Source organism: Manis pentadactyla, chromosome 9, assembly GCF_030020395.1.
Source record: "Manis pentadactyla isolate mManPen7 chromosome 9, mManPen7.hap1, whole genome shotgun sequence".
Lineage (NCBI taxonomy): Eukaryota > Metazoa > Chordata > Mammalia > Pholidota > Manidae > Manis > Manis pentadactyla.
Window position 1 is genome coordinate 56,740,869 of NC_080027.1, and position 24,770 is coordinate 56,765,638.

A 24,770-nucleotide genomic window follows, 5' to 3' on the forward strand; every position below is an offset into this window, starting at 1 on the left:
CTGCCATTCATTCATTCTTGGTTAAAAACAACAAAACAATATACATGAGAATTTCTGTAATGGCAATAAAAACCAAAATTCTGTTTACCCTGAAAAATAAAAGCAGTAAGGAAGAGAAAGTAAGACCATATATAATGAGAAGACATAGATAAAAATTATCTTAAATGCCTATCAGTGACAGCTCAATCCCTGATTAAAGAGTTTAAAATTTATAATCCTAGATTACTAATAAGCAATTTTTCAATTGGCCTAAACACACTTAATCCTTTACCACACAACCTAAGATTCACAGCACACTCAAGAACAAAGATTCAAAATGAAAAGTATTTTTTGCCTAAAAAATTATGTACACAAATATGAATTCTGTGTTATACTACTAAGTTTGAGAAGTTAGTAAGAAAAGACTTTACCTGAGATATTTGGCCCTGGACTTTTGTAAGTGGAGTTGTTCGAATATTTAAAGACTGGCTTCTTGTTACTGTTGCCCCAGGAAGAGATTTTCCATTCACCTTTCTTTCAAGGTAACAACTTGCTGGTGATTGCTCTTCAAGAAGAACAGCATCCCAAGGATCCTCAGCTAGCAAACCTGGAATATTTGGAACATTTTTCTCTTCTCCATGGTCTAATACACCCACATTGTCCACTTTAGGCTTACTTAGAGGATCCAGATCTAACCAGTCAAATTTACTGATATCTTCAGACTTTGCAGATACCTGTAGATTACTGATTGTAGTTTTTGAATTTGGTATCTCCAAATCAGTTCTTGCTTTTCCATTTTTTAAAAATTCTGATGTACTAGCTATTTTGTCAAACAGCTTTGCCATGTCGGGACTGACTACTGGACAGTAGGTAGGTAAGCTTCCTTGTGGATGAAAGGGTGTGACAGGTGTCAAAGGATATGAAAAATATGGAGTCTGTCCTGGAAGACTTAAATACATCGGTTCTGTGGATGGAAAAGTAGGCATCCGTGGATTGAAGCCATTTTGGAATGCAGTCTGTTTACTACTGTAAGTTGACTGGTAAATAGAAGGTAAAGTGGAAGTGGAAGGCCCAGATAATCCAGGTGGCCACTGTCCTCTCTGAATAGTAGGTCTAAGATAGAGCTGTGCTGAAAATGAAGGGCTCAGAACAGAGGTAACTGGCAACACAGGTGTTTTCCTAGTCTCAAAACTGTCATCCAGCAATAGTTTCTCAAGTTCAGCTTGGGTGAGCTTTTCTACATCAATATCTACTGCTCGTTTTTGGGTATCTGATTCAGGAAACACCATGAGATCATAATCCTGTTTGTTATAAACTTGTGCTTTTTGTCTAGTACTGCTTGACAACTCAAAGCCTCTTTGATTATCAGTCACTTGTCTATCCTTTTGCAGTTTTGCTAAAGCCTCTGCTTCCATCTGTAATGCTTCTTCTTTGTCCACATCTTTAGTTCTTGTTGGTTCCAGATGTGAAGATGAACACTGCTTAAATCCATTATTGCTGGATATCTGAGCCATGTCAACTTAAAAAAACAAACTTTCCCTTAATTTCTTTTTCCTTGTAGCTTCCAAAATAGCAAGACCTATACATAAAAATAAACATAACACTCAATTAGATTTTTAAAACACATTTGTTTGTAAACTACCTCATATAACTAAGGATTTGAAGCCACTTACAAATATACTACCAAATAAAATAAAATTAAATGAATAGTTGAGGAAAATCTGGGTGAAGGAAAACTTTAAAAATATCTTATACATGGTTGGGTTAATGGAGAGGTTTAGACTTACATGACTTTACCCCATTCCCGGACCTAACAGGAAAGCTAGCACAGTAAAGGAACTGAAGATGCACTTCAGCGGTCCCATGGCTGTCATTATCCTGTGGCACTTCTGGCAGAATTTCTGGCATCAAATGACTTAAGTGCTAGTCACACATTTTCAAGAGTTCAGACAGGCTTTACTGTTAGGCAAATAGCAAGTCAAAATAGTTTCGATCTTTTGCTATTTGTTAAATTAGCAATATAAGTACTCAATACCTAGTTGATAAAATCAAGGAACTATTATTTTATCAAAACATAAGAGAAAACTGATTAAGGGCTTATAATATTCTAGAAATATTAAAAACGTATAATATAACATGGATTAGAATAGTAAGACAAACGTGTTAGGGCTATAAGCTCTAATACACCACTCAAAGATAACAATATGGCTGATTTTGTCAGTTTTGATCATACTTCTGTTTCTCTGCAGTTAAATTAATTATTATAATACTAAACTTTTTCCTTTTCAAATTGCTGAAGTATTTATTCATAGACTGGAAGGTAGTCCATTAAGCTTTCTCACACTTCAGTTTATAAAAATTTATCCTCCTCTATTTAAGATAAACACAATTCAGATCAAGATTACCTTATGAAGCAAAATGGCCAATTAAAGTGTTATCTACTGTGTAACAGAGGGCACATTTCCTGCTTTCTAATTAATATGCTATAGGGTTAAATGTGGCTTTTGGAGTCAGACCACCCTGATTTATGAAACAATAATACCCTGGGCAAGTGAAAACTGTCTACATGCCTTTGTTTTCTAACTTTTAAAATGAAAAAGTATCTTTTCCCTAAATTAATTACAAGGATTAAATGAAACAATGCAACTAGAAGTGCTTATCATAGGCCTTGAGCATGAACATTAAATAAATGGCATCTATTATTAATAGAATCTGGTTTGAGATATACCTAGTTTGAATACCTAGAAGGCAAAAAAGCTTTATATCCTTTTTTTCTAGCACAGTACTTGTCTACAGTATATGCTCAATAAATGCTTTATGAAAGGAGATACGGAAACATCCAAAGTGAGTGCAAATTAATGTAACACATGAAAATCCTAAGTGTTGAGGTAATACTAAATAAAAAATTATTAGTGATGAGGACATGAAGAAAGAGGAGGTATTTAAGGAAGACATCCTTTGCAATTCTTTTATACAACTATAGCTGAATATCTGAGGCATTTCACAGAAAAGCTTTTCCAGTTTTTTTCCCTTCTATGGAGGTCTACAAAACTAAGCTAAATGTACACTTACAATTTGTACACTTCAAAATACGTACATGTTTTTTCAAGAGAAAAAACTGTAAACAAATACTGACTCTCGCTAAGTATACACAAAGTACTCAGAAGAAAATACTGATGTCTACAATTTACTTTGAAAGCATCAAAAAGATAGATGAGTTGATGGATAGAGGGATGTTAGATGGATAAATATGTGATAAGGCAAGTGTAGGAAAATGTTAATAGAATCTAGGTAGGTAGTAGGTATATGAGTATTAACTTTGAAATTCTTTCAACTTGGCTGCATGACTGAAAACTTCCACAATAAAATGTTGGGTTGGGGAATATGGGCATAAATTCCTCCCATTCCAGTATACACTCCATTTGCAATGTGGCTTCGTTGCTCCTTCCATAAAGAGGTGGGGTCTATTTCTCTACTAATCTGAGCTGGTCTTGTGACTTGCTTTGACCAGTAGAATGGACCTAGAAAGCCTGTATCATAAGAAGCCTGACTGCTTCAGCTCCTCCTTTCTTGCATGTAGCCATTGCCATGTGAATGTTCATAAAGGATGAGGGAGCATAAGGAGAAGAGTCCAGCCAACAGCCAACACCATGTGAATGGAGACACCATCTTAGAACATATAGCCACAGTTCAAATGACCACAGCCACGTGAGTGACCCAAAGCAAGATCAGCAGAAGAAACCACAAAGCCTGAGTTCAAGCCAAATTGTTAACCCCAAAAATCGTTTTTGGAATGGTTTGTTGCCATGACAACAGATAACTGACAAATCTTTTTTTTACTTTTAGAAACAAAACTGAAATTCACTTGTTTAATGTCTTAACCTCCACAGCCACTGCCACCATACCTTCCTTCACTTGTCCTTAGAGAATACACAGCTCCCATTTCCTTTCTAAATTTACCCCATCCAGGGACAGGTAGTGGGATTATATCCTTTCCCTTAGTTCTTTATCAATGATTATCTCCTTTGCATTATTAATTTCACCTTGCTTCTGCTCCTCTGCCATAAAAATGCTCAAGCTTTCTCCATACTGAGAGGGGAAAAAAATCTTAACATTCCCCTTTAGACTCCAGTAACTTCCATTTTAATTTCCTCCTTTCACTGCCAAACTTCTCAAATGAGTGACCTAGAAAGTCCTTTCTTTACTCATTCTGTCTTGGAAAAATTCTATTTGTCCTTTAAGGCTCATTCAAATATAGAGCCTTCTGTCTGAAGCTTTTTCTTAAGCTCCTGTCAGAACTCATCAGTTTAGCTCAACTAAAAATTATCTTTATTTTTGTAGACTTTATGCTTTTTCACTTGCTCAGCATCCTTTCTTCTGGTAGTAGATCTCTAACTTCCTTTTTGGAAGTTATTCATCTCCCCTTTTTTCCCACCTAGTTCAAATAGGGCTGAATCATGCTTACTCCTCACTACCCTTACTAGTGAGTCAATCAGTAGTTTACTTCAGGACTTCTAAACTACTTGGAAAGGAAGCTTATCATTGTAGTTCCTAAACTATAGGATGTAAGCCTGACACTGCTGTGGTCATCTTTGCCACCATTGAAGGAGATGCTTCCTGAGAATGAATCTAAGTAGAAGAGAACAGAGTTAAGATCAATGAAATGAGACAGATTCTGGATATTATATTAAGCATCTGGATCTAACCATGTCCAAAGCTAGTCTTTACATTTATGTAAGCCTCTTTGCTTTAGCCGCTTTAAATTCACTTTTTGCCATAATAACCGAAAAGATCTTGATAAACACAGAATCTGTAACCTTTATGTCTACCCAACAAACTAGAATAAGTTTCGTTCAGAGGCCTACTCTCTTCATTTTTTTTTCTTTCCCACAACATTTAGAAGCACCTTGCTTAATACACATGGAACTTAATTTAATGAACATGTGTTTTTATAGGAGGAAATGAGGGCTACCGGACAGTGTTTTAAGAAGAGATTTTAGGTGGCACAGACTGCATGTAGCAGGAGAGTAGTCAAGTATAACCTATTATTGAACACCACTATGCACTGCCTTGTTTTTCACAAAATCAGATGGATTAGAACAAAATACTTTACAAAGAGATAAAGATACTGAACTGCAATGTATTTTCCACAAGCAAAATGCCAATTTGTTATTTAAGTATTCTCCTGGCTATCATATTTGGTAATGATATCACACTGTTCTGAAAGGGGGCTCTGGATTTTCTGAAAGTGAGTTTGAGATACAGTTTACTCAATGGAGAATACACTTATTCCAAATATTTCAAATTAATGTTACCTCTTATTTATTAACAAAGGTAGTTTATAATAATAAACTACTATAAAAATTTTTAATATATTTTAACAGTGACTGTTTTCTTCACATCATCAATTCATTGGCTTGCTCTATCCCTAGTACCAACCCAAAGCAGTGTAAGCTAAAGTAAATCCAACTCTTAGAGCAGTCATACAGAGCTGTCAGCAGCTAAATTACCATATTTTAGTTTTCCAAAAGGATATCATTCATGTATACTCAGAGGGTAGTAAAGGACTTAAAAGGCTGTCCAAAAGTAACCCTGCTGCATATTTCAGGCTGCTGCGTATTTCTGAGGCTGCTGCACTTACATGCTCCACTAATTTTTTAAAATAAAAATCTCATTTGATGACAAACATTTAGCAGGAAATAATTTCATATATATCAATTCAAAACAAAAACTTCAGTGCTAATGTTTCCTGAATTCAAGCTGGGAAAGACAATGCAACTATTTTTTGAATGGTGACTGTATACCATCTGCCCAAAATCCCCCAATATAAAGTAACCCAGTAATAATCACAAGACTGTAGCTACTTAAAAATTCTTCAAAAGGGGCAATTTAATTATTCAGTTAAACTTTTGGGATGCTGTTGTGGTCCAAACTGCTCTCGGTTCTTATCCCCACCGCAACAAAGAACTGAAAGGTAGAGAGACAATAGAGAAGCTAAAGTTTTATATGAATACACTCCAAGAAAGGGGCAGGCCAGGGTCAGGGTAGACCAAAGCACTGAACTTTTTAGGGGAGGGTCTATTTATCATGACCTAGCCAGGAGGTGCCTCTTTGATTGACAGTGTGAGGTCATTTGATTGACAGCTCTAGTTATACACCCACTCCTCTAGGTGTACTTATCTTTTCCTAAAATGCACACAAAGCCCCTGGGGAATGGGTGAAGCAAAACTGCAATTTTATTTTCATGAGATTATGATGAGGTGTGGTTTGGGAGGTTCTTAGTTTTGTTCATTGTGCCTGCCTCGGGACCTGGTTAGGACCAGTTTATCCTGGATCTGATAAGCAAGGAACTTATCTCCCTGCGGTCTTTGTTGTCTTCATGTGGGACTCCCTACCTGGGCAGTGTTAGGGCAGTTTTTTTCCTTGAACCTTATCTTCTCCTTCCCTGGCTGCTCTTGTCCATCTTTCTACCTGACAATATTGTTTGCAGACCCAAAATAATTAATTTAAAAGTGTTTGGCTTTTTTTTTTTTTTTCATACTGGGCTTGAATTTTATTTTAAGCTCTTTCTTCCCAAGCCAAAGACAATGTTCTCTTTGGAGGTCCTTGTACATCACTGAAGTGTTTGGCTTCTTTTGTTGTAGACATTCGTTTACAATTTAAATTTAAATCTTGGGAAAAAAATAAAACAAGGTAGTCCTGTTACCCATCTAAATGCTTTCTGATCTTAGAATTCAAGATACCTAAGAAAATGGAAAAACAATGACCAATAGTACAAATATTTCTCCTCTAAAATGAAAATGAATCTCAAAGAAAAATAAACTATGGTACCTCCATATATTACATAGAAAGATAGACATGAGCAGCTGGGGATGGGAAAGATGAGGTTCAAGGAAAAAGCTGCCCAAACTCTGCCCAGGTAAGGGGGACCCACATGAAGACAACAAAGGCTTTGCAGGAAGACAACTTCTTGCCTATCGGGACCAGGCCAAACAGGTCCCAACCAGGTCCCAAGGCAGGCACAATGGACCAAAACTAAGAACTGCCCAAACCACACCTCATCATAATCTTATTAAAGTAAAATTGTGGTTCTGCTCCCTCCTCCTGCAGCCCATGGGCTTTTCTGTGTTTTGGGGAAGACATGCACACCAAGAGAATGGGTGTATAACTATAACTATCAATCAAATCATCTCACCCTGTCAAGTAAAGAAGTGCCTACTAGCTAGGTCATGATATATAGACCCTCCTCATAAAAAGTTTGATTCCTTTGTCTACCTTGACTCTGGTCTGCTCCTCCCTTGGAGGGTATTCAAATAAAACTTTTACTATGGTTCACTATTGTGCCTCTGTCTTTCAATTCTTTATTGCAGGAGGACAAGAACTGAGGAGAACAAACTCAACTCGTAAAACATGGAATATTATGCCACCATTAAACATAAAATTATGAAGACTGCAGTAACCATAGCAAGTATGTATGTATTTCTATCTATACATAGGTTTATATGAACAAGTAAGTGAACAAATTCTATTAAGTAGCTACAATTACTATCCCTAGGATACAAACGAAGAAACTAAAACACACAAATTATACATTCTATATAAATAATAGATTAGTTAACAATAAATCTTATGTTACTTTTAATTCTATAATGAAGTAGTTAATACTGCTGTTCAATTATATGTACCAATTTATCCATCAATTTATTTTCACCAGATGACTAGCCAATGTATAATTTTGTTGAGGACATGAATTATTTCATTCATCCTCTAGTCTCAAACTTCTGTAGCTGTTGAATGAATGCATCAATGAGTAAAGAACTTAAGACACCATTCCTTTTATCAAAGAGAAGACCAGATTCTGAAATTTAAAAAAAATACTTTTTTAAAAGAGTACACGTATTAATAAATTCAACTGAAACTGAAAAATCACATGGCTGAGTTTAGAATGAGCAAGTGGTGGGAGAAAAGATTATCTTGGAAACTATGAGCGAGATGGCAACAGAAAACTAAAAATAGGAGAAGGGCTGCATCTGTGCTCAAAGGAAAACAAGAAAAGAATACCCTCCTATGTCTACTAACTCATGGAGGGGGAAAAAAAACTCATCTGACAAAAGAAACAAGAATTTTGCAGCACAGAGAATACAGTTAATAATTTTGTAATATCTTACTACATTGACAGATAGTGACCACATTAGAGGGAGGATTTAATAATATGGTTAACTCTTGAACCACTGTGTTGTACATTTGAAACCAACATAAGATTGTACATCAATGACACTTCAATAAAAAAAAAAAACAAGTACTTTGGTATTAGGCAGTATGCAAATTTGTCAGAAAGACAAAACGGAAGAATGTCCAAGTGTTAGGTGAGTTTTAGGTTAAAGCAGCACTGTTCAACAGAAATAGAATGAAAGCCACATAAAGAATTTTGAAATTTTTATACCTACATTAATGAAAAGACACAGATTAATTTTAATAATATACTTTATTTAATCCAATATTTTGGATGATCATTTCAACAGGTAATATAAGAAATATGTAAGGGATATTTTATGTTCTTTTAATACTCAAACTTCATTAACTGGTATGTATTTTACACTTACCACATTCATTTCAGTTTAGACGAGCCACATTTCAAGTGCTCAACAGCCAAACATGGCTAGTGGACAACACAAGATTAGAATTTATAAGGAAAGGAACAAAAAGCACAGTGAACAAATATCATTTTCCGGATGGTCAGGAAAAATTTCTTTTCACAAAAGTCAACCCTTCCCTCAAATCAATTAAGTATCTCAAATGCCTACTAGTTATTTTTCATAAAGTTCCATAGATAACATACAACCTTTTAACTAAGGTCTGTCTTATCCTTTATAACTGTTGTATTTTTGAAGTATATAATTTCTAATTAATCCTCTACAATTAGAAAGCTGCTAAATTTAATAGAGAAATGTGTTCGCAATTGACAACACAGGATAAATTACAAAAAGATTAAACATTTTAGTGTAAAAAAAAAATCATAAAATCAAAAGACAACAGAATTCATACATAAGCTCAAGCATAAAGACCACCCTAATGATTGAAAACCTAGAAACCATGAGAGAATATTCAAGTACTTAAAAATAATTTTTGGGAGGAGGAGAGCCAAGATGGCGGCTTGAGTAGAGCAGCGGAAATCTCCTCCCAAAACCACATATATTTTTGAAAATACAACAAATACAACTATTCCTAAAGGAGAGACCAGAAGACACAGGACAACAGCCAGACCACATCCACACCTGCGAGAACCCAGCACGCCGCGAAGGGGGTAAGATACAAGCCACGGCCCAGCGGGACCCGAACACCCCACACCCCAGCTCCCGGCGGGAGGAGAGGAGTCGGAGCGGGGAGGGAGAGGGAGCCCAGGACTGCTAAAAAGCCAGCCCTAGCCATCTGCACCGGAGCACAGACACAGGGTGTGCGTGGGGTGCTGGAAACTAGGGAAACAGGACAGTAAGACCTGTGAGCGGGTCCCTGCAGCCGGCGCCCCTGGGACAAAGAAAAGCGAGTGCTTTTTGAAAGTCTTAAAGGGACAGGGACCCCCAGTTGGACAGAAGTGTCCTGGGACACTTAGCCCAGCAGCTGGGAATCCCGGGGAATGCTAGGCACTCTAACCCCCTGGGCAGCAGGGAGCACAGAGGCACCTCACAGAGATAAAAAGCCTTCGGCCGTTTCACCTCCAACGCGGCTCCGCCATATCGGAGATGCGGCCCAAGGCAGGCCACACCCACAGCGAACATGGAGCTAAACTCCATAGTGGCTGGCAAGAATCAGAAGTCCCATCTGTGGGCGGCTGCCCAGCACAAGCCGCTAAAGGTCACTGTTCTCCCAGGAGAAGAAGGCCATAAACCAACAAGAAGGGACATTCTTCCAGCCATCACTTGTGCCAGCTCCGCAAACTATCTCCATCGCCATGAAAAGGCAGAAAAATTTGATACAGACCAAAATCACAACCCCTGAGAAGGAGATAGACCTAACCAGTCCTCCTGAAAGAGAATTCAAAATAAAAATCATAAACATGCTGACGGAGATGCAGAGAAATATGCAAGAGCTAAGGGATGAATTCTGGAGGGAGATTACAGAAATGAAACAATCTCTGGAAGGATTTATAAGCAGAATGGATAAGATGCAAAAGCCATTGATGGAATAGAAAACAGAGAACAGGAACGCATAGAAGCTGATGCAGAGAGAGATATCTCCAGGAATGAAACAATATTAAGAGAACTGTGTGACCAATCCAAAAGGAACAATACCCGCATTATAGGAGTACCAGAAGAAGAGAGAGAAAAAGGGATAGAAAGTGTCTTTGAAGAAATAATTGCTGAGAACTTCCCGAAACTGGGGGAGGAAATAGTTGCTCAGACTAAAGAGGCACAAAGAACTCCCAACAGACGAGACCCAAAGAGGACAACACCAAGATACATAATAATTAAAATGGCAAAGATCAAGGACAAGGAGAGAGTATTAAAGGCAGCCAGAGAGGAAAAAAAGGTCACCTACAAAGGAAAACCCATCAGGCTATCATCAGACTTCTCAACAGAAACCTTACAGGCCAGAAGAGAATGGCATGATATATTTAATGCAATGAAACAGAGGGCCCTGAACCAAGGATACTGCATCCAGCACATTTATCATTTAAATATGAAGGAAGGATTAAACAATTCCCAGACAAGCAAAAGTTGAGGGAATTTGCCTCCCACAAACCACCTCTACAGGGTATTTTAGAGGGACTGCTCTAGATGGGAGCACTCCTAAAAAGAGCACAGAACAAAACACTCAACATATGAAGAATGGAGGAGGAGGAATAAGAAGGGAGAGAAATAAACATCAGACTGTGTTTATAATAGCTCGATAAGCGAGTTCAGTTAGACAGTAGGGTAGTAAAGAAGCTAACCTTGAACCTTTGGTAACCACGAATCTAAAGCCTGCAATGGCAATAAGTACACATCCTTCAATAATCACCCTAAATGTAAATGGACTGAATGCATCAATCAAAAGACAAAGAGTAATACAATGGATAAAAAAGCAAGATCCATCTATATGTTGCTCACAAGAGACTCACCTCAAACCCAAAGACATGCAGAGACTAAAAGTCAAGGGATGGAAAAAGATATTTCATGCAAACAACAGCGAGAAGAAAGCAGGTGTTTCAATACTAGTATCAGACAAAATAGACTTCAAAACAAAGAAAGTAACAAGAGATAAAGAAGGACACTACATAATGATAAACGGCTCAGTCCGACAAGAGGATATAACCATTATAAACATATATGCACCCAATACAGGAGCACCAGTATATGTGAAACAAATACTAACAGAATTAAAGGAGGAAACAGAATGCAATGCACTCATTTTGGAAGACTTTAACACACCGCTCACTCCAAAGGACAGATCCACCAGACAGAAAATAAGTAAGGACACAGAGGCACTGAACAACACACTAGAACAGATGGACCTAATAGACATCTATAGAAATCTAAATCCAAAAGCAACAGGATACACATTCTTCTCAACTGCACATGGAACATTCTCCAGAATAGACCACATATTAGGCTATAAAAAGAACCTCAGTAAATTCCAAAAGATTCAAATCCTACCAACCAACTTTTCAGACCACAAAGGTATAAAACTAGAAATAAATTGTACAAAGAAAGCAAAAAGGCTCACAAACACATGGAGGCTTAACAACATGCTCCTAAATAATCAATGGATCAATGACCAAATTAAAATGGAGACGCAGCAATATATGGAAACAAATGACAACAACAACACAAAGCCCCAACTTCTCTGGGACACAGCAAAAGGAGTCTTAAGAGGAAAGTATACAGCAATCCAGGCATATTTAAAGAAGGAAGAACAATCCCAAACGAATGGTCTAATGTCACAATTACCGAAATTGGAAAAAGAAGAACAAATGAGGCCTAAGGTCAGCAGACAGAGGGACATAATAAAGATCAGAGAAGAAATAAATAAAATTGAGAAGAATAAAACAATAGAAAAAAATCAATGAAACCAAGAGCTGGTTCTTCAAGAAAATAAACAAAATAGATAAGCCTCTAGCCAGACTAATTAAGAGAAAAAGAGAGTCAACATACATCAACAGGATCAGAAACGAGAAAGGAAAAATCACGATGGACTCCACAGAAATACAAAGAATTATTAGAGAATACTATGAAAACCTATATGCTAACAAGCTGGGAAACCTAGGAGAAATGGACAACTTCCTAGAAAAATACAACCTTCCAAGACTGACTCAGAAAGAAACAGAAAATCTGAACAGACCACTTACCAGCAACGAAATTGAAGCGGTAATCAAAAAACTACCCAAGAACAAAACCCCTGGGCCAGATAGATTTACCTTGGAATTTTATCAGACATACAGAGAAGATATAATCCCCATTCTTCCTTAAAGTTTTCCAAAAAATAGAAGAGGAGGGAATACTCCCAAACTCATTCTATGAAGCCAACATCACCCTAATACCAAAACCAGGCAAAGACCCCACCAAAAAAGAAAACTACAGACCAATATCCCTGATGAATGTAGATGCAAAAATACTCAACAAAATATTAGCAAACCGAATTCAAACGTACATCAAAAGGATCATACACTATGACCAACTGGGATTCATCCGAGGGATGCAAGGATGGCACGACATTCAAAAATCCATCAACATCATTCACCACATCAACAAAAAGAAGAACAAAAACCACATAATCATCTCTATAGATGCTGAAAAAGCATTCGACAAAATTCAACATCCATTCGTGATAAAAACTCTCAACAAAATGGGCAAAGAGGGCAAGTACCTCAACATAATAAAGGCCATATAGGATAAACCCACAGCTAACATCATACTGAACAGCGAGAGGCTGAAAGCTTTTCCTCTGAGATCAGGAACAAGACAGGGATGCCTACTCTCCCCACTGTTATTCAACGTGGTACTGCAGGTCCTAGCCACAGCAATCAGACAAAACAAAGAAATACAAGGAATACAGATTGGTAAAGAGGAAGTCAAACTGTCACTATTTGCAGATGACATGATATTGTACATAAAAAACCCTTAAGACTCCACTCCAAAACTACTAGAACTAATATTGGAATTCAGCAAAGTTGCAGGATGCAAAATTAACAAACAGAAATCTGTAGCTTTCCTATACACTAACAATGAACTAATAGAAAGAGAAATCAGGAAAAGAATTCCATTCACAATAGCATCAAAAAGAATAAAATACCTAGGAATAAACCTTACCAAGGAAGTGAAAGACCTATACCCTGAAAACTATAAGACACTCTTAAGAGAAATTAAAGAGGACACTAACAAATGGAAACTCATCCCATGCTCCTGGCTAGGAAAATTAATATCGTCAAAAAGGCCATCCTGCCCAAAGCAATATACAGATTCAATGCAATCCCTATCAAATTACCAACAGCATTCTTCAATGAACTGGAACATATAGTTCAAAAATTCATATGGAAACACCGAAGACCCCGAATAGCCAAAGCAATCCTGAGAAGGAAGAATAAAGTTGGGGGGATCTCGCTCCCCAACTTCAAGCTCTACTACAAAGCCACAGTAATCAAAACAATTTGGTACTGGCGCAAGAACAGAGCCACAGACCAGTGGAACAGAATAGAGACTCCAGACATTAACCCAAACATATAAAGGAGCCATGGACATACAATGGGGAAATGACAGTCTCTTCAACAGATGGTGCTGGCAAAACTGGACAGCTACATGTAAGAGAATGAAACTGGATCACTGTCTAACCCCATACACAAAAGTAAATTCGAAATGGATCAAAGACCTGAATGTAAGTCATGAAACCATAAAACTCTTAGAAAAAAACATAGGCAAAAATCTCATGTACATAAACATGAGCGACTTCTTCATGAACATATCTCCCTGGGCAAAGGAAACAAAAGCAAAAATGAACAAGTGGGACTATATGAAGCTAAAAAGCTTCTGTACAGCAAAGGACACCATCAATAGAACAAAAAGGTATCCTACATTATGGGAGAATATATTCATAAATGACAGAGCCGATAAAGGGCTCACATCCAAAATATATAAAGAGCTCACACGCCTCAACAAACAAAAAGCAAATAATCCAATTAAAAAATGGGCAGAGGAGCTGAATAGACAGTTCTCTAAAGAAGAAATTCAGATGGCCAACAGACACATGAAAAGATGCCCCACATAGCTTGTCATCAGAGAAATGCAAATTAAAACCACAATGAGATATCACCTCATACCAGTAAGGATCGCCATCATCGAAAAGACAAACAACAACAAATGTTGGCGAGGTTGTGGAGAAAGGGGAACCCTCCTACACTGCTGGTGGGAATGTAAATTAGTTCAACCATTGTGGAAAGCAGTATGGAGGTTCCTCAAAAAGCTCAAAATAGAGATAACATTTGACCCAGGAATTCCACTTCTAAGAATTTACCCTAAGAATGCAGCAGTCCAGTTTGAAAAAGACAGATGCACCCCTATGTTTATCACTGCACTATTTACAATAGCCAAGATATGGAAGCAACCTAAATGTCCATCAGTAGATGAATGGATAAAGAAGAAGTGGTACATATACAAATGGAATATTACTCAGCCATAAGAAAAAAACAGATCCTACCATTTGCAACAACATGGATGGAGCTAGAGGGTATTATGCTCAGTGAAATAAGCCAGGCAGAGAAAGACAAGTACCAAATGATTTCACTCATATGTGGAGTATAAGAACAAAGGAAAACTGAAGGAACAAAACAGCAGCAGAATCACAGAACTCACGAATGGACTAAAAGTTACCAAAGGGAAAGGGACAGGGGATGATCGGTGGGAAGGGAGGGAGAAGGGTGGGGAAAAAGAAAGGGGGCATTACGATTAGCATGTATAGTGTGGGGGGGGGTAAAAGGAGGGCTGTGCAAAACAGAGCAGACAAGTAGTGATTTTACAGCATCTTACTACGCTGATGGACAGTGACTGTGAAGGGATATGTCGGGGGGACTTGGTGAAGGGGGAGCCTAGTAAACATAATGTTCTTCATGTAATTGTAGATTAATGATACCAAAATAAAAATAATAAAATGATAAAATAATAATTATTATTATTTTTGTTTGGCAAACAAGGACCATGGAATTTATTCATTTCTTCCATAAATATTTATTGGGTGTAAAATATGCATGAGGCACTGTTCTATGTGCTGAAAAGTAACATACAAATAACCATTAAAATGTCAATGAAAAAAATGGGAGAAATATTTGCTACTCAGATCACAGAGAAAGTTAATTTTACTAATACATAACAACGACCTCATAAGGAAAAATAACTCTGTGGAAAAACAGATGAAGAGTTTGAATAAACAGTTTACAAAAAATTAAAGATGCTTAGTCTTACTCATGTTGAGGCAGTAGCAACTTAGAAGTTATGCTAAACCTAATAGTATACCAAATTGTTAACAAACACCAGACAAAGGGAAAAATATTCATTATGCCAAAATTTGTTGGGTATATAAAACAGTAGGTTTTTTAAAAAAGTACATAGTTTTAAATGTAGAGAAGTGGAAAAATTGAAAAATTAAGCATCCATCCCATGAAATTAGAAAAACACAGGATAATAAACCTATAAGGAATAAAAAAAGACCAGAGAAGGCATTAGAGGCATAGGAAATACAGAACAGAGAAGATCAACAAAGCCAAAAATTGCTTGTTTCGAAAATACTAATAAGGTATCTGGTGATGTTGATCAAAAACAAAAGACAGGAATAGACAATATCAAGAATAAAAAAGGGACATCCAACAGATGCAGCAGAGATAACAAAGATAAGTAAATATATTAATAAATTTAAGAAAATACAATTTTAAATGTAGACAAATTCCTAGAAGATAGTAATTAAAATGAACAGAAATATAAAGTTGAATATTACGTAACTATTAAAAAACTTAGTCATCAAAAATATTTTACTCAAAGAAAACTGCAGGGTCAGAAGGCTTCACTGACTTGACCTAAGGAAGAAACAACCACCTTTCACAAACCCTTGCAGAGAACAGACAGGAAGATATAAGTATGTTCCTTACTTTTTGAAACTACCATAACTTTGATAACAAAACCAGGCAAGGATGAGAAAAGGAAATTGCAAACCAATCTTATTCATGAATACAAATACAAAGTCCTAAACAAAGTAATAAACCAAACCCAGTTGCAAATACAAAATGCAATTTACCATATCAAAAATTAAACAATTAGAAAAGGTATATGCTCATCTCAATAGATATTTGTAGTCAATTGTAAACAGAAGGAAAGTTCCTTATTTGGCCAAAAGAATCCCCCAAAATCACACTTGATAAAACCTTGAAAGCTTTCCCTTTGACCATGAACAAAACCAGATGCCCATCACCACTTCTATTCAACATTTTGTAGATTTCTAGCCAGCACCAAAAGGCAGGAAAAACAAGCAATAAGTGGAATCAAATAGGAAGAAACAAATTATTATTTATGATAAAGTAAAACCTACAAAGAGTTTAAGAGAACAGAACTACATACCAGAGTTTAGCAAGGTTGCCAGATGATACCAATACAGAAAAATCAATTGTATTTGTAAATACCTGCAACAAATGGTAAGAAAAAGCAATTTTCAAAAAGGTATTATTTACAATAACATACATACACATACATGAAACCCACCAATTAACTAATAACACATGTGTAGCTTCAGGGGGAAAGAAGTGTTCCCAGCACCAGGCTAATCTCCTATGAAACTGAAGTCAAGGGAAAGGGTAGGTTGGGAGCAACCATTTTGCTAGCTAGGCCCACCCCATCCGTTTCCTCGGGCTCCTACTCGCACTCTGCAACCAAGGCATGCTCTCTACTTCCCACTCACCCCTTCCATCTTTACAATAATCCACCAAGCACCCTAATATCTGGTCCCTCTATTACCTCTCTCCTATAACTCTCTCGGCTACTGTCACACCGGCCTCTTTGTTGTTCTTCAAAATACATTAAGCCTCTCACTCAGAGCCTTTGCTCTTCTATTCTGACTGGACTGCTCTTCCCCTGGAGAGCTGAATGGCTTCTTCTCATGCCATTCAAGTCATCAAGAAGGTGACATTTGGGTGAAGTCCTTCCGGATGGCCTTGTTAAAATGGTAAATTTCTGTAACTCCTCTTCCTATTTACTTATTTTCTCCTTAACATTAGTAACATCCAGTATACTATGTATTTTATTTATTTATTTTATTGTCTATCTTCCATCTCTAAACTGTAAATTACAAGATGCTTGGATTTACTCTCTTGGGTTCATTTGGTATCCCTAGCACCCAGAACACTCCTGGAACAAACAAGTTTTCATTCTAATCTTTGTTAAACAAACAAATGGAATTCAATCTAATATGGGCCAGATTAGGAAGCAATTTTTCACTGTAGAGTGTCTTCAGTATTCTGTAAGAGTACACAATATACTCAAAATGAATAGTTTAATCAAAGAGATACAATAGATTTTTTTTTGTATCATTAATATACAATTATAGGAGCAACACTGTGGTTACTAGATTTCCCCCATTATCAACTTCCCACCACATACCCCATTACAGTCACTGTCCGTCAGCGCAGTAAAATGCTATAGAGTCACTACTTGTCTTCTCTGTGCTATACTGCCTTCCTCGTGCCCCCTCCTGAGACAGGGACCATGTGTGTAGTCAGAGTAGGGTGAAGGCCTCTGGGAAAAGATCCCTACCAAAACTCCATATTAAACAATTAAGCAAAGTCAGACTCACATTAATTCACTAAAGTAAAATATCAAACTAGGAAATATAAGCATTCTTCAGTGAAGATTAGTTAAAACTAAAAGCCAGGAGTAACTTGGCCTGGAATGTTTGAACATCCCCTAGATAAGAAAATACCTCAACACAGCCCATGTCTTCATTGTGTCAATTAAATGAAGCTATTGTAAAATTTACTTTAGTCTGCTAAAAGGCCCAGTTTATCTTAACTTTGGCCAGATGCTGCTTCTCCTCCTCCAGCCCTAATCAAGTAATATATAATCTGGGCAATTAATATAGCAAGCTAGCCCAGCTGTACACAACATAGTGAAAGGCAGGAAGGATTCCATCTTAAAGATAAGATTGCATTTTAACACTCAGGAAGTTAAGAAGTAAGATTCTTAACTTACTATTTAGCAAACAGACAATAACTCAGCCCACCTTGAGGGCAGAACATGCAGCCTTGATTGATATGCACCCAAATCAAGAAGCTGCTATTCTGAGAAAGAATCAAAGCAGTAAATCTCTTATGTTAACTCTGCAAAATAATCCAGAAAACTGAAAAGAAACTTAGTGTCTTTTCAAAAATAAACATTTAGAGACCATTTGGTGGGTCTGGATCCCTAGCCCTTTGTCTCTCAACAGCCTATAAATCCCCTAGACAAAGCACCACCACGGGCTCTCTTGTTCCCTCCTGGCATAAGCCAGGAGCTCTATCCTCTTACTGTATCTCTAAATAAAAGTCTCTCCCTGGCTCTCCTACCTTGACTGTTTGCTAAGTTCATTCTTTGACTCCGCAAACAAGAACCCCAGCGTCACCCCTACATTACGTGTGTTAATCATAATGCCCCTTATTCCCCTTATCTCTCCCTTCTCACCCATCCTCCCCAAACCCTTTCCCTTTGGTAACTGTTAGTCCATTCTTGGGTTCTGTGAGTCTGCTGCTGTTTTGTTCCTTCAGTTTTTGCTTTATTGTTATACTCCACAGATGAGAGAAATCATCTGGTACTTGTCTTTCTCCGCCTGGCTTATTTCTAGATCCATCCATGTTGCTGTAAATGGTATGATTTGTTTTCTTCTTATGGCTGAATAATATTCCATTGTGTATATGTACTACATCTTCTTTATCCATTCATCTACTGATATACACTTAGGTTGCTTCCATTTTGTGGTTATTGTAAATAGTGCTGCAATAAACATAGGGGTGAATATGTCTTTTTGAAATTGGGCTCCTGCATTCTTAGGGTAAATTTCTAGGAGTGAAATTCCCGGGTCCAATGGTATTTCTATTTTTAGTTTTTTTGAGAAACCTCCATACTGCTTTCCACAATGGTTGAACTAATTTACATTCCCACCAGCAGAGTTAGGAGGGTTTCCCTTTCTCCACATCCTTGCCAACATTTGTTGTTGTTTGTCTTTTGAGCTACAATAAATTTTTAATCCACTGTTGTTGCATTTTCATTTAAAGCATTTGGAAGTCATCTTAAATGTGCCAAATAATAAACCATTAATTTCTCTCTCTGGAGAAAATCATGTGTATGTATTCTCAGAATTGTTCTTCAGAGCTACACGGTCCTTTTTAGTCAGACCAAAACATACGAACTATTCTGAAGTGCTTGTAGGAAATATAGGTCATGTCTGCTTGTTGATTAGAAATACTGGCCTTGGGCTCAACAGAGCAATTTGCTAGAAATGAATCTTTAGGTGTTATCTAGGTAAAACTGAAGACCTGAAGTCAAGAAAGTAGTTGAGACTGCCCTGGAACAATGTGTGAGTGCAGAGAGAAAAAGAGGGAAGAAGAAGTCATGAGGGCCACTAATACTTAAGTAGGAAAGAAAGGTCAAAGGAAAATGAACAGTAGGTGTGAAGACTGGCATCAGAAAAATAAGAGAACAGAGTGTCCTAAATACTGTCAGAAACTACAAAGAGGTGACACAGAATAAGGACTGAAAAAATACTCCAGTTCTATGAGCTCATTTGCAATTACTTCAATAATAGCTATATCAAGATATAGCTAACTTACTATAAAACTCACCTATGCTTTCAATTCAGTTGTTTTTAGTATACTGAGAGTTATGCAACAATCAGCATTACCAAGTTTCAGAACATTTTCATCACCCCAAAAAGAAGCCACGTATTAGCAGTCACTCCACATTTTCCCCTCCCCAACAAACCCTCATTAGTTATTTTCAAAGCTGATAGTTTAGAGAAGTGTGGAAAACTGAAAAAGGAAGGAATCACAAGGAACAAGGGCATGTTATTCTTTCAATTCTTTGACAGTAAAGGGAACTAAGAGAGAAGAAGTGTCAGGAATGGGTTTAAAATGGGAAAAGCCTTCAACATGTGGTAGGGCTGAAGAGAAAAAAAAACCTCATGAATTAAATTCCAGAAAGTGATAAACCCCTTCACTGGAGACACAGGCTCCCTACTACTCTCATCCCTGGTACAGCAGCAGCAGGAGGAGGAGGAATGCTCCGTAAACGGGGATAAGGAGAAGCACTAGCAGTCATTAAAACACTTTCAGCCCTTAGGAGCAACATTCTACACACAGATTCACAACCAGGGCATGCATCCCCCAAAATTTTTCTGTATTTGCCTATGTGTATCACTATATGTTTGGGAAGGAGACAAAAAGGGGGCATATAGTCATAGCAAGAGGTTCCTGTAAGGTATCTTACTGACAAAGCAGTTTTCAATCTAACTTAGAATCCCAAGAGTAGTACTGTTTTGTGGAGTTAATTATTGAACTTTGGACTACTTTATTGTTCATTCATTTAACATGAATCATTAAACATACTCTGACATTACCCCCAATTCCAACATGACAAAAAAACAGTAAGCTTTTGTACTAAATGTTATGGTATGTGCCTCCATTTCCAACATTGCTTAATGTAAGGAAAAAATAAAACTGAATTACAACTGAGAACCCCCCAAGTAGAGAATAAAATAATGCAAAATTGACATGAATACTTCTGATATTCTCCCAAACTCTATTAATTTCTATGGCTAACAAAATTTTGTTTTCATATGGCACCAATTGTAGGAAATCGCCAGTTTTGTAGAACCATGATAACAAAGAGAAATTATATCACATGGCACCAATTGTAGGAAATTGCCAGTTTTGTAGAACCACCATGATAACAAAGAGAAATGATACAGTAGCAAGACAGAGCTCAAATACCAGACCACCTTCTTAGTATGTAATTTTCAACTACTTAATCCCCATTTGTCTTCGCTGTTTCATCTGTAGAACAATCATATCTCATAGTGTTGTCAATGTTAAATATATATATATGTGTGTGTATATGTATATATGCACACACACATATAATGCATTGTATATGTCAGGCACTAAAAAATACATATATTATTACATCTGCCCAATTACTGAAACAACCATCAGTATGTTCTTAAACATTAAAAAATAATCACATGAAAAGATGCTCAACATCATTACTCATTGGGAAATCCAAATCAAAACCACAATGAGATACAACTTCATTTCTACTAGAATGTCTATAATTTAAAACAAAACAAAAAGAAAATAACAAGTGTTGACATGAATGTGGAGAATCTGGAACCCTTATACTTTACTGATGGGAATATAAAATGGTGTAGCCATTTATGAAAATACTCTGGTGTTTCCTCAAAAAATAACATAGAATTACGATATGACCCAGCAATTCCACTCTAGTCATATACCTAAGATAATTAAAAATAGGGACTTACATACCTGTAGGCAAACACTCACAGAATCATTAATCACAATAGCTAAAAGGTGTCAACAACCCAAGTCCCGATCACCAAATGGATATATAAAACATGGTGTACTATGTACAATGGAATATTATTGTCATAAAAAGGAATAAAGTGCTAATATATGCTACAATATGTATGAAAACATGCACGATTAAAAAGGCCACATACAAAAGGACAAATATTTATAACTGCACATATGAAACACCTATAATAGATAAATTCATAGAGACAGAAAGCAGATTAGCAGTTAACAGGGGCTAGCAAGAGAGGGAATGGTAGTTATTGCTTACTGGGCAGAGTTTCTGTTTTGGGAGGATGAAAAATTTTATAAATAGATAGTGGTGATGGTTTTACAACAATGTAAATATGATTAATGTCACTAAAATGTACACTTACATGGTTCAAATGACAATTTTTGTTATATATCATTTACAATAAAAGTCATTAAAGTCAACATCTTGAAAGAAATCTTCATTCAATTTCCCATCTTCAAAAACTTTAATTCTAGAATCTTATTTTTGACAATTAGCAAATATAGTTTACATATAGTAAAAGAAATGAGGGGTGGGGGGAAACCAGGTCCAGGGTGTAGGGTAATTCTCTGTACTATCTTAATTTTTATGTAATCTAAAATTGTTCTAAAAATTTGTTTTTTTAAAGGCAATTTATTGAATCTCAAAAGCATTAGGCTAAATGAATAAATCCAGATTCAAAAGGCTGTATATACTGTATGATGCCAATTTATGAGGCATTCTAGGAAGGTAAAAATACAGGAATTTAAAAAAAAATCATTTGTTGCTACAGACTGGCAGGTGAGTGGAAAGGACTGATTATAAAGATGTACAAGGACACTTTTTGGAGTCACAGAAATATTCTACATCTTAATTATGGTGGTGGCAGTTACATACTATCGCAATTTTTAGAAGTTGTACACCTAGAACAGATGAATTTTACTACAAGTGAATCATACGTAAATAAATCTGATTTTTTTTAAAAAAACCTAAACAGTTACAGTGTCACTTTATGCATTTCAATACAGGCAGAATTCCAGTCTGATAAATATCATCATGAGATCAAGTCAAATGAAACTCTGGAGCTATTCCCTGGGGCCAAAGAGCACCTTTCCCCAACTCAGGACTGTAGTCTAGAAAACTCTTACACATTAAATTAAACAGAAGGGTCGGAACTGTTACAAATTACGTATGAACACAGAGAAAGTTAAATAAATCAATTTGGTTATAGCTATTCACAGCACTGTGGTTTCTGTTCACAGGTATAATTAGGTCTCCTGCAGAGCTTACTTTGAGGGAAAAAATACATGCTTTGTATAATTCCCAGAACATATGAAATATATGAAGAGGTGTTTTCCTGTTCCCTAATAAAACAGGTATACTCCTAAATGTGTTTTTCTCTCTCCCATCAACATCCATGTTCTTTTCCCACCTCACCAAAACAGTACACTGATTTCCCTCTATTATCTCCTCTCATTTTCCTGACCCTTTTATCTTGAAAGAGGATTTTGTCTTTTTCTCCCTCTAACTCCACAGTAGAATTTTGACAATACTTAATGTCCTTCTGCTTCTACTGGTATTTTCTGAAGGTAAACTGCCAATTTCTGTTTTTATAGGAAAATACTTTTTTTTAAAATGGCTTGTTTCAATTAGAACTTCTAATACTACAGACTTTTAAAACTCATTTTCTTTCCTTTTCTTATCACTGCCTATTCCTTTATCTTTTCATAGTTAAATTCCTTATTCTATTCAAACAGGAACTAGCATTCTCTGTTGTTCATTTATAATCACCAACTTTTTCAGTTCTCTTAACCTTCTTTCACATTGATACTAAAGCCACATGAATTCATAGCCTGTGTTAGGATTTCCTGAATAATCCAAATAATATAAAAGTTCTGACCACTGGCCTCTAAATTGTCTATCGCAGATGTCTGATTATTCTTATCTTTTACCTCACTTTTGTCTTGTCCTTATCTTTTCAAGTCCTGCAAATCCTTCCTTAAACTTAAGACTTTATTTGCTCTGCTCCAAGCTTTTCCTCAAGTTGTTCCCCCTGTGCACTGAAATAACTGTTCTTGACATCTAAACGCTGCCTTCTTCCGACAGTGTTTTATGATCTAGACTCTTTATTCAAAAATAAAAAATCTTGCCTAATCAACTCATCATTTAAATACAACTATACTATATCCCTTACATCTTTTCTTTTCCATTAACACTTTTTCCTATAACTGAAGTACTTTCTGCTATATGTATTGTAGTGGTCTCTCTATTTGGAATATAAAGTCCCTAAAGAAGGAAGTTCTCATTCTGTAATAGACACTCCAAACATCTGATTAAGTATTACATACCTAAACACTCAAGTACCATACTGAAGAGACACAATGAAAAGAAAACTAGTTGTAGCACTTTAAGACACTGAATTCAAGCAATGCCTCTAATATATGATGTTAAAACAAGTCACAACCTCATTGGGCCTCATTTTCTTCTCCAATGATTAATCCTTGCCCCATTTACTTCACAGAGAATAAGGTTGGGGCGGGGAGCATTAGTTAAATTATAACCAACAATAAAAATGTAAGAATAGAGGATTAAAGAGGGCAGCATGAGAGACTGTATATCAATGATACCTTAATGAAAAAAAAATTTTTTTAATGTAAGGATATTACTTGTCATTGTTAGTTAACATCTAAAATAAGCCTTTTTTAAAAAACCCATCTCAATGAACAGCAAATTAAGTGAATCAGCATTGTACATCATTTACTCATATCAATAATATAGCTTTTGTTTTATAAGACTAACAGAAAGCTGTATGTTTAACAGTAGAAATGTTAATTATATAGTATCTTAATATATTCTCAAGGTTAAAAGATAAATACTTGCAGCTAAGCCAATAAGAATTGCCTTCAAATATACTGAAATAAAGTGTTTAAAAGTCCCATTTGCAGCCAGCCAGTATGGGATACAGTAGCATGACAAGGGGCTTAAACCCAACATATCAGGGTTCAAATCCCAGCTCTGTCATTCTCTAGCTATGTAATTCCAATCTAGCTGTTTAGTCCCCCTGAGCCTAGAATTCTCCATCTATAAATCCAGAACAAACTTATCTTTTAAAAAATCCCATGTTTTTGTATCTCAATAGCTGAATTTAAAATTTTAAGAAATCCAAAAAAATAGTTTAAAATTGTATCGATCTTTTTCAGTAAAATGTCCATGTGCACTCTCCCATTAGGTTTT

The 24,770-nt window shown here is 36.4% G+C and overlaps 1 protein-coding gene across 6 annotated transcripts in view; it reads right to left on the minus strand.

Annotated features, from left to right (window-relative positions):
• Positions 1-24,770, minus strand: part of PIK3C2A (phosphatidylinositol-4-phosphate 3-kinase catalytic subunit type 2 alpha) — a 121,838-nt gene that overhangs the window by 93,947 nt on the left and 3,121 nt on the right. For all 6 annotated transcript variants that reach the window (XR_008999244.1, XR_005023057.2, XR_005023056.2 and 3 more), the window contains exon 2: positions 411-1,558. Coding sequence is in view for 3 of the 6 variants with exons in the window: in XM_036877035.2 (XP_036732930.2) it covers positions 411-1,493 (1,083 nt within the window). In the remaining 3 variants the exon portion in view is untranslated. The remainder of the gene's footprint in view (positions 1-410; positions 1,559-24,770) is intronic.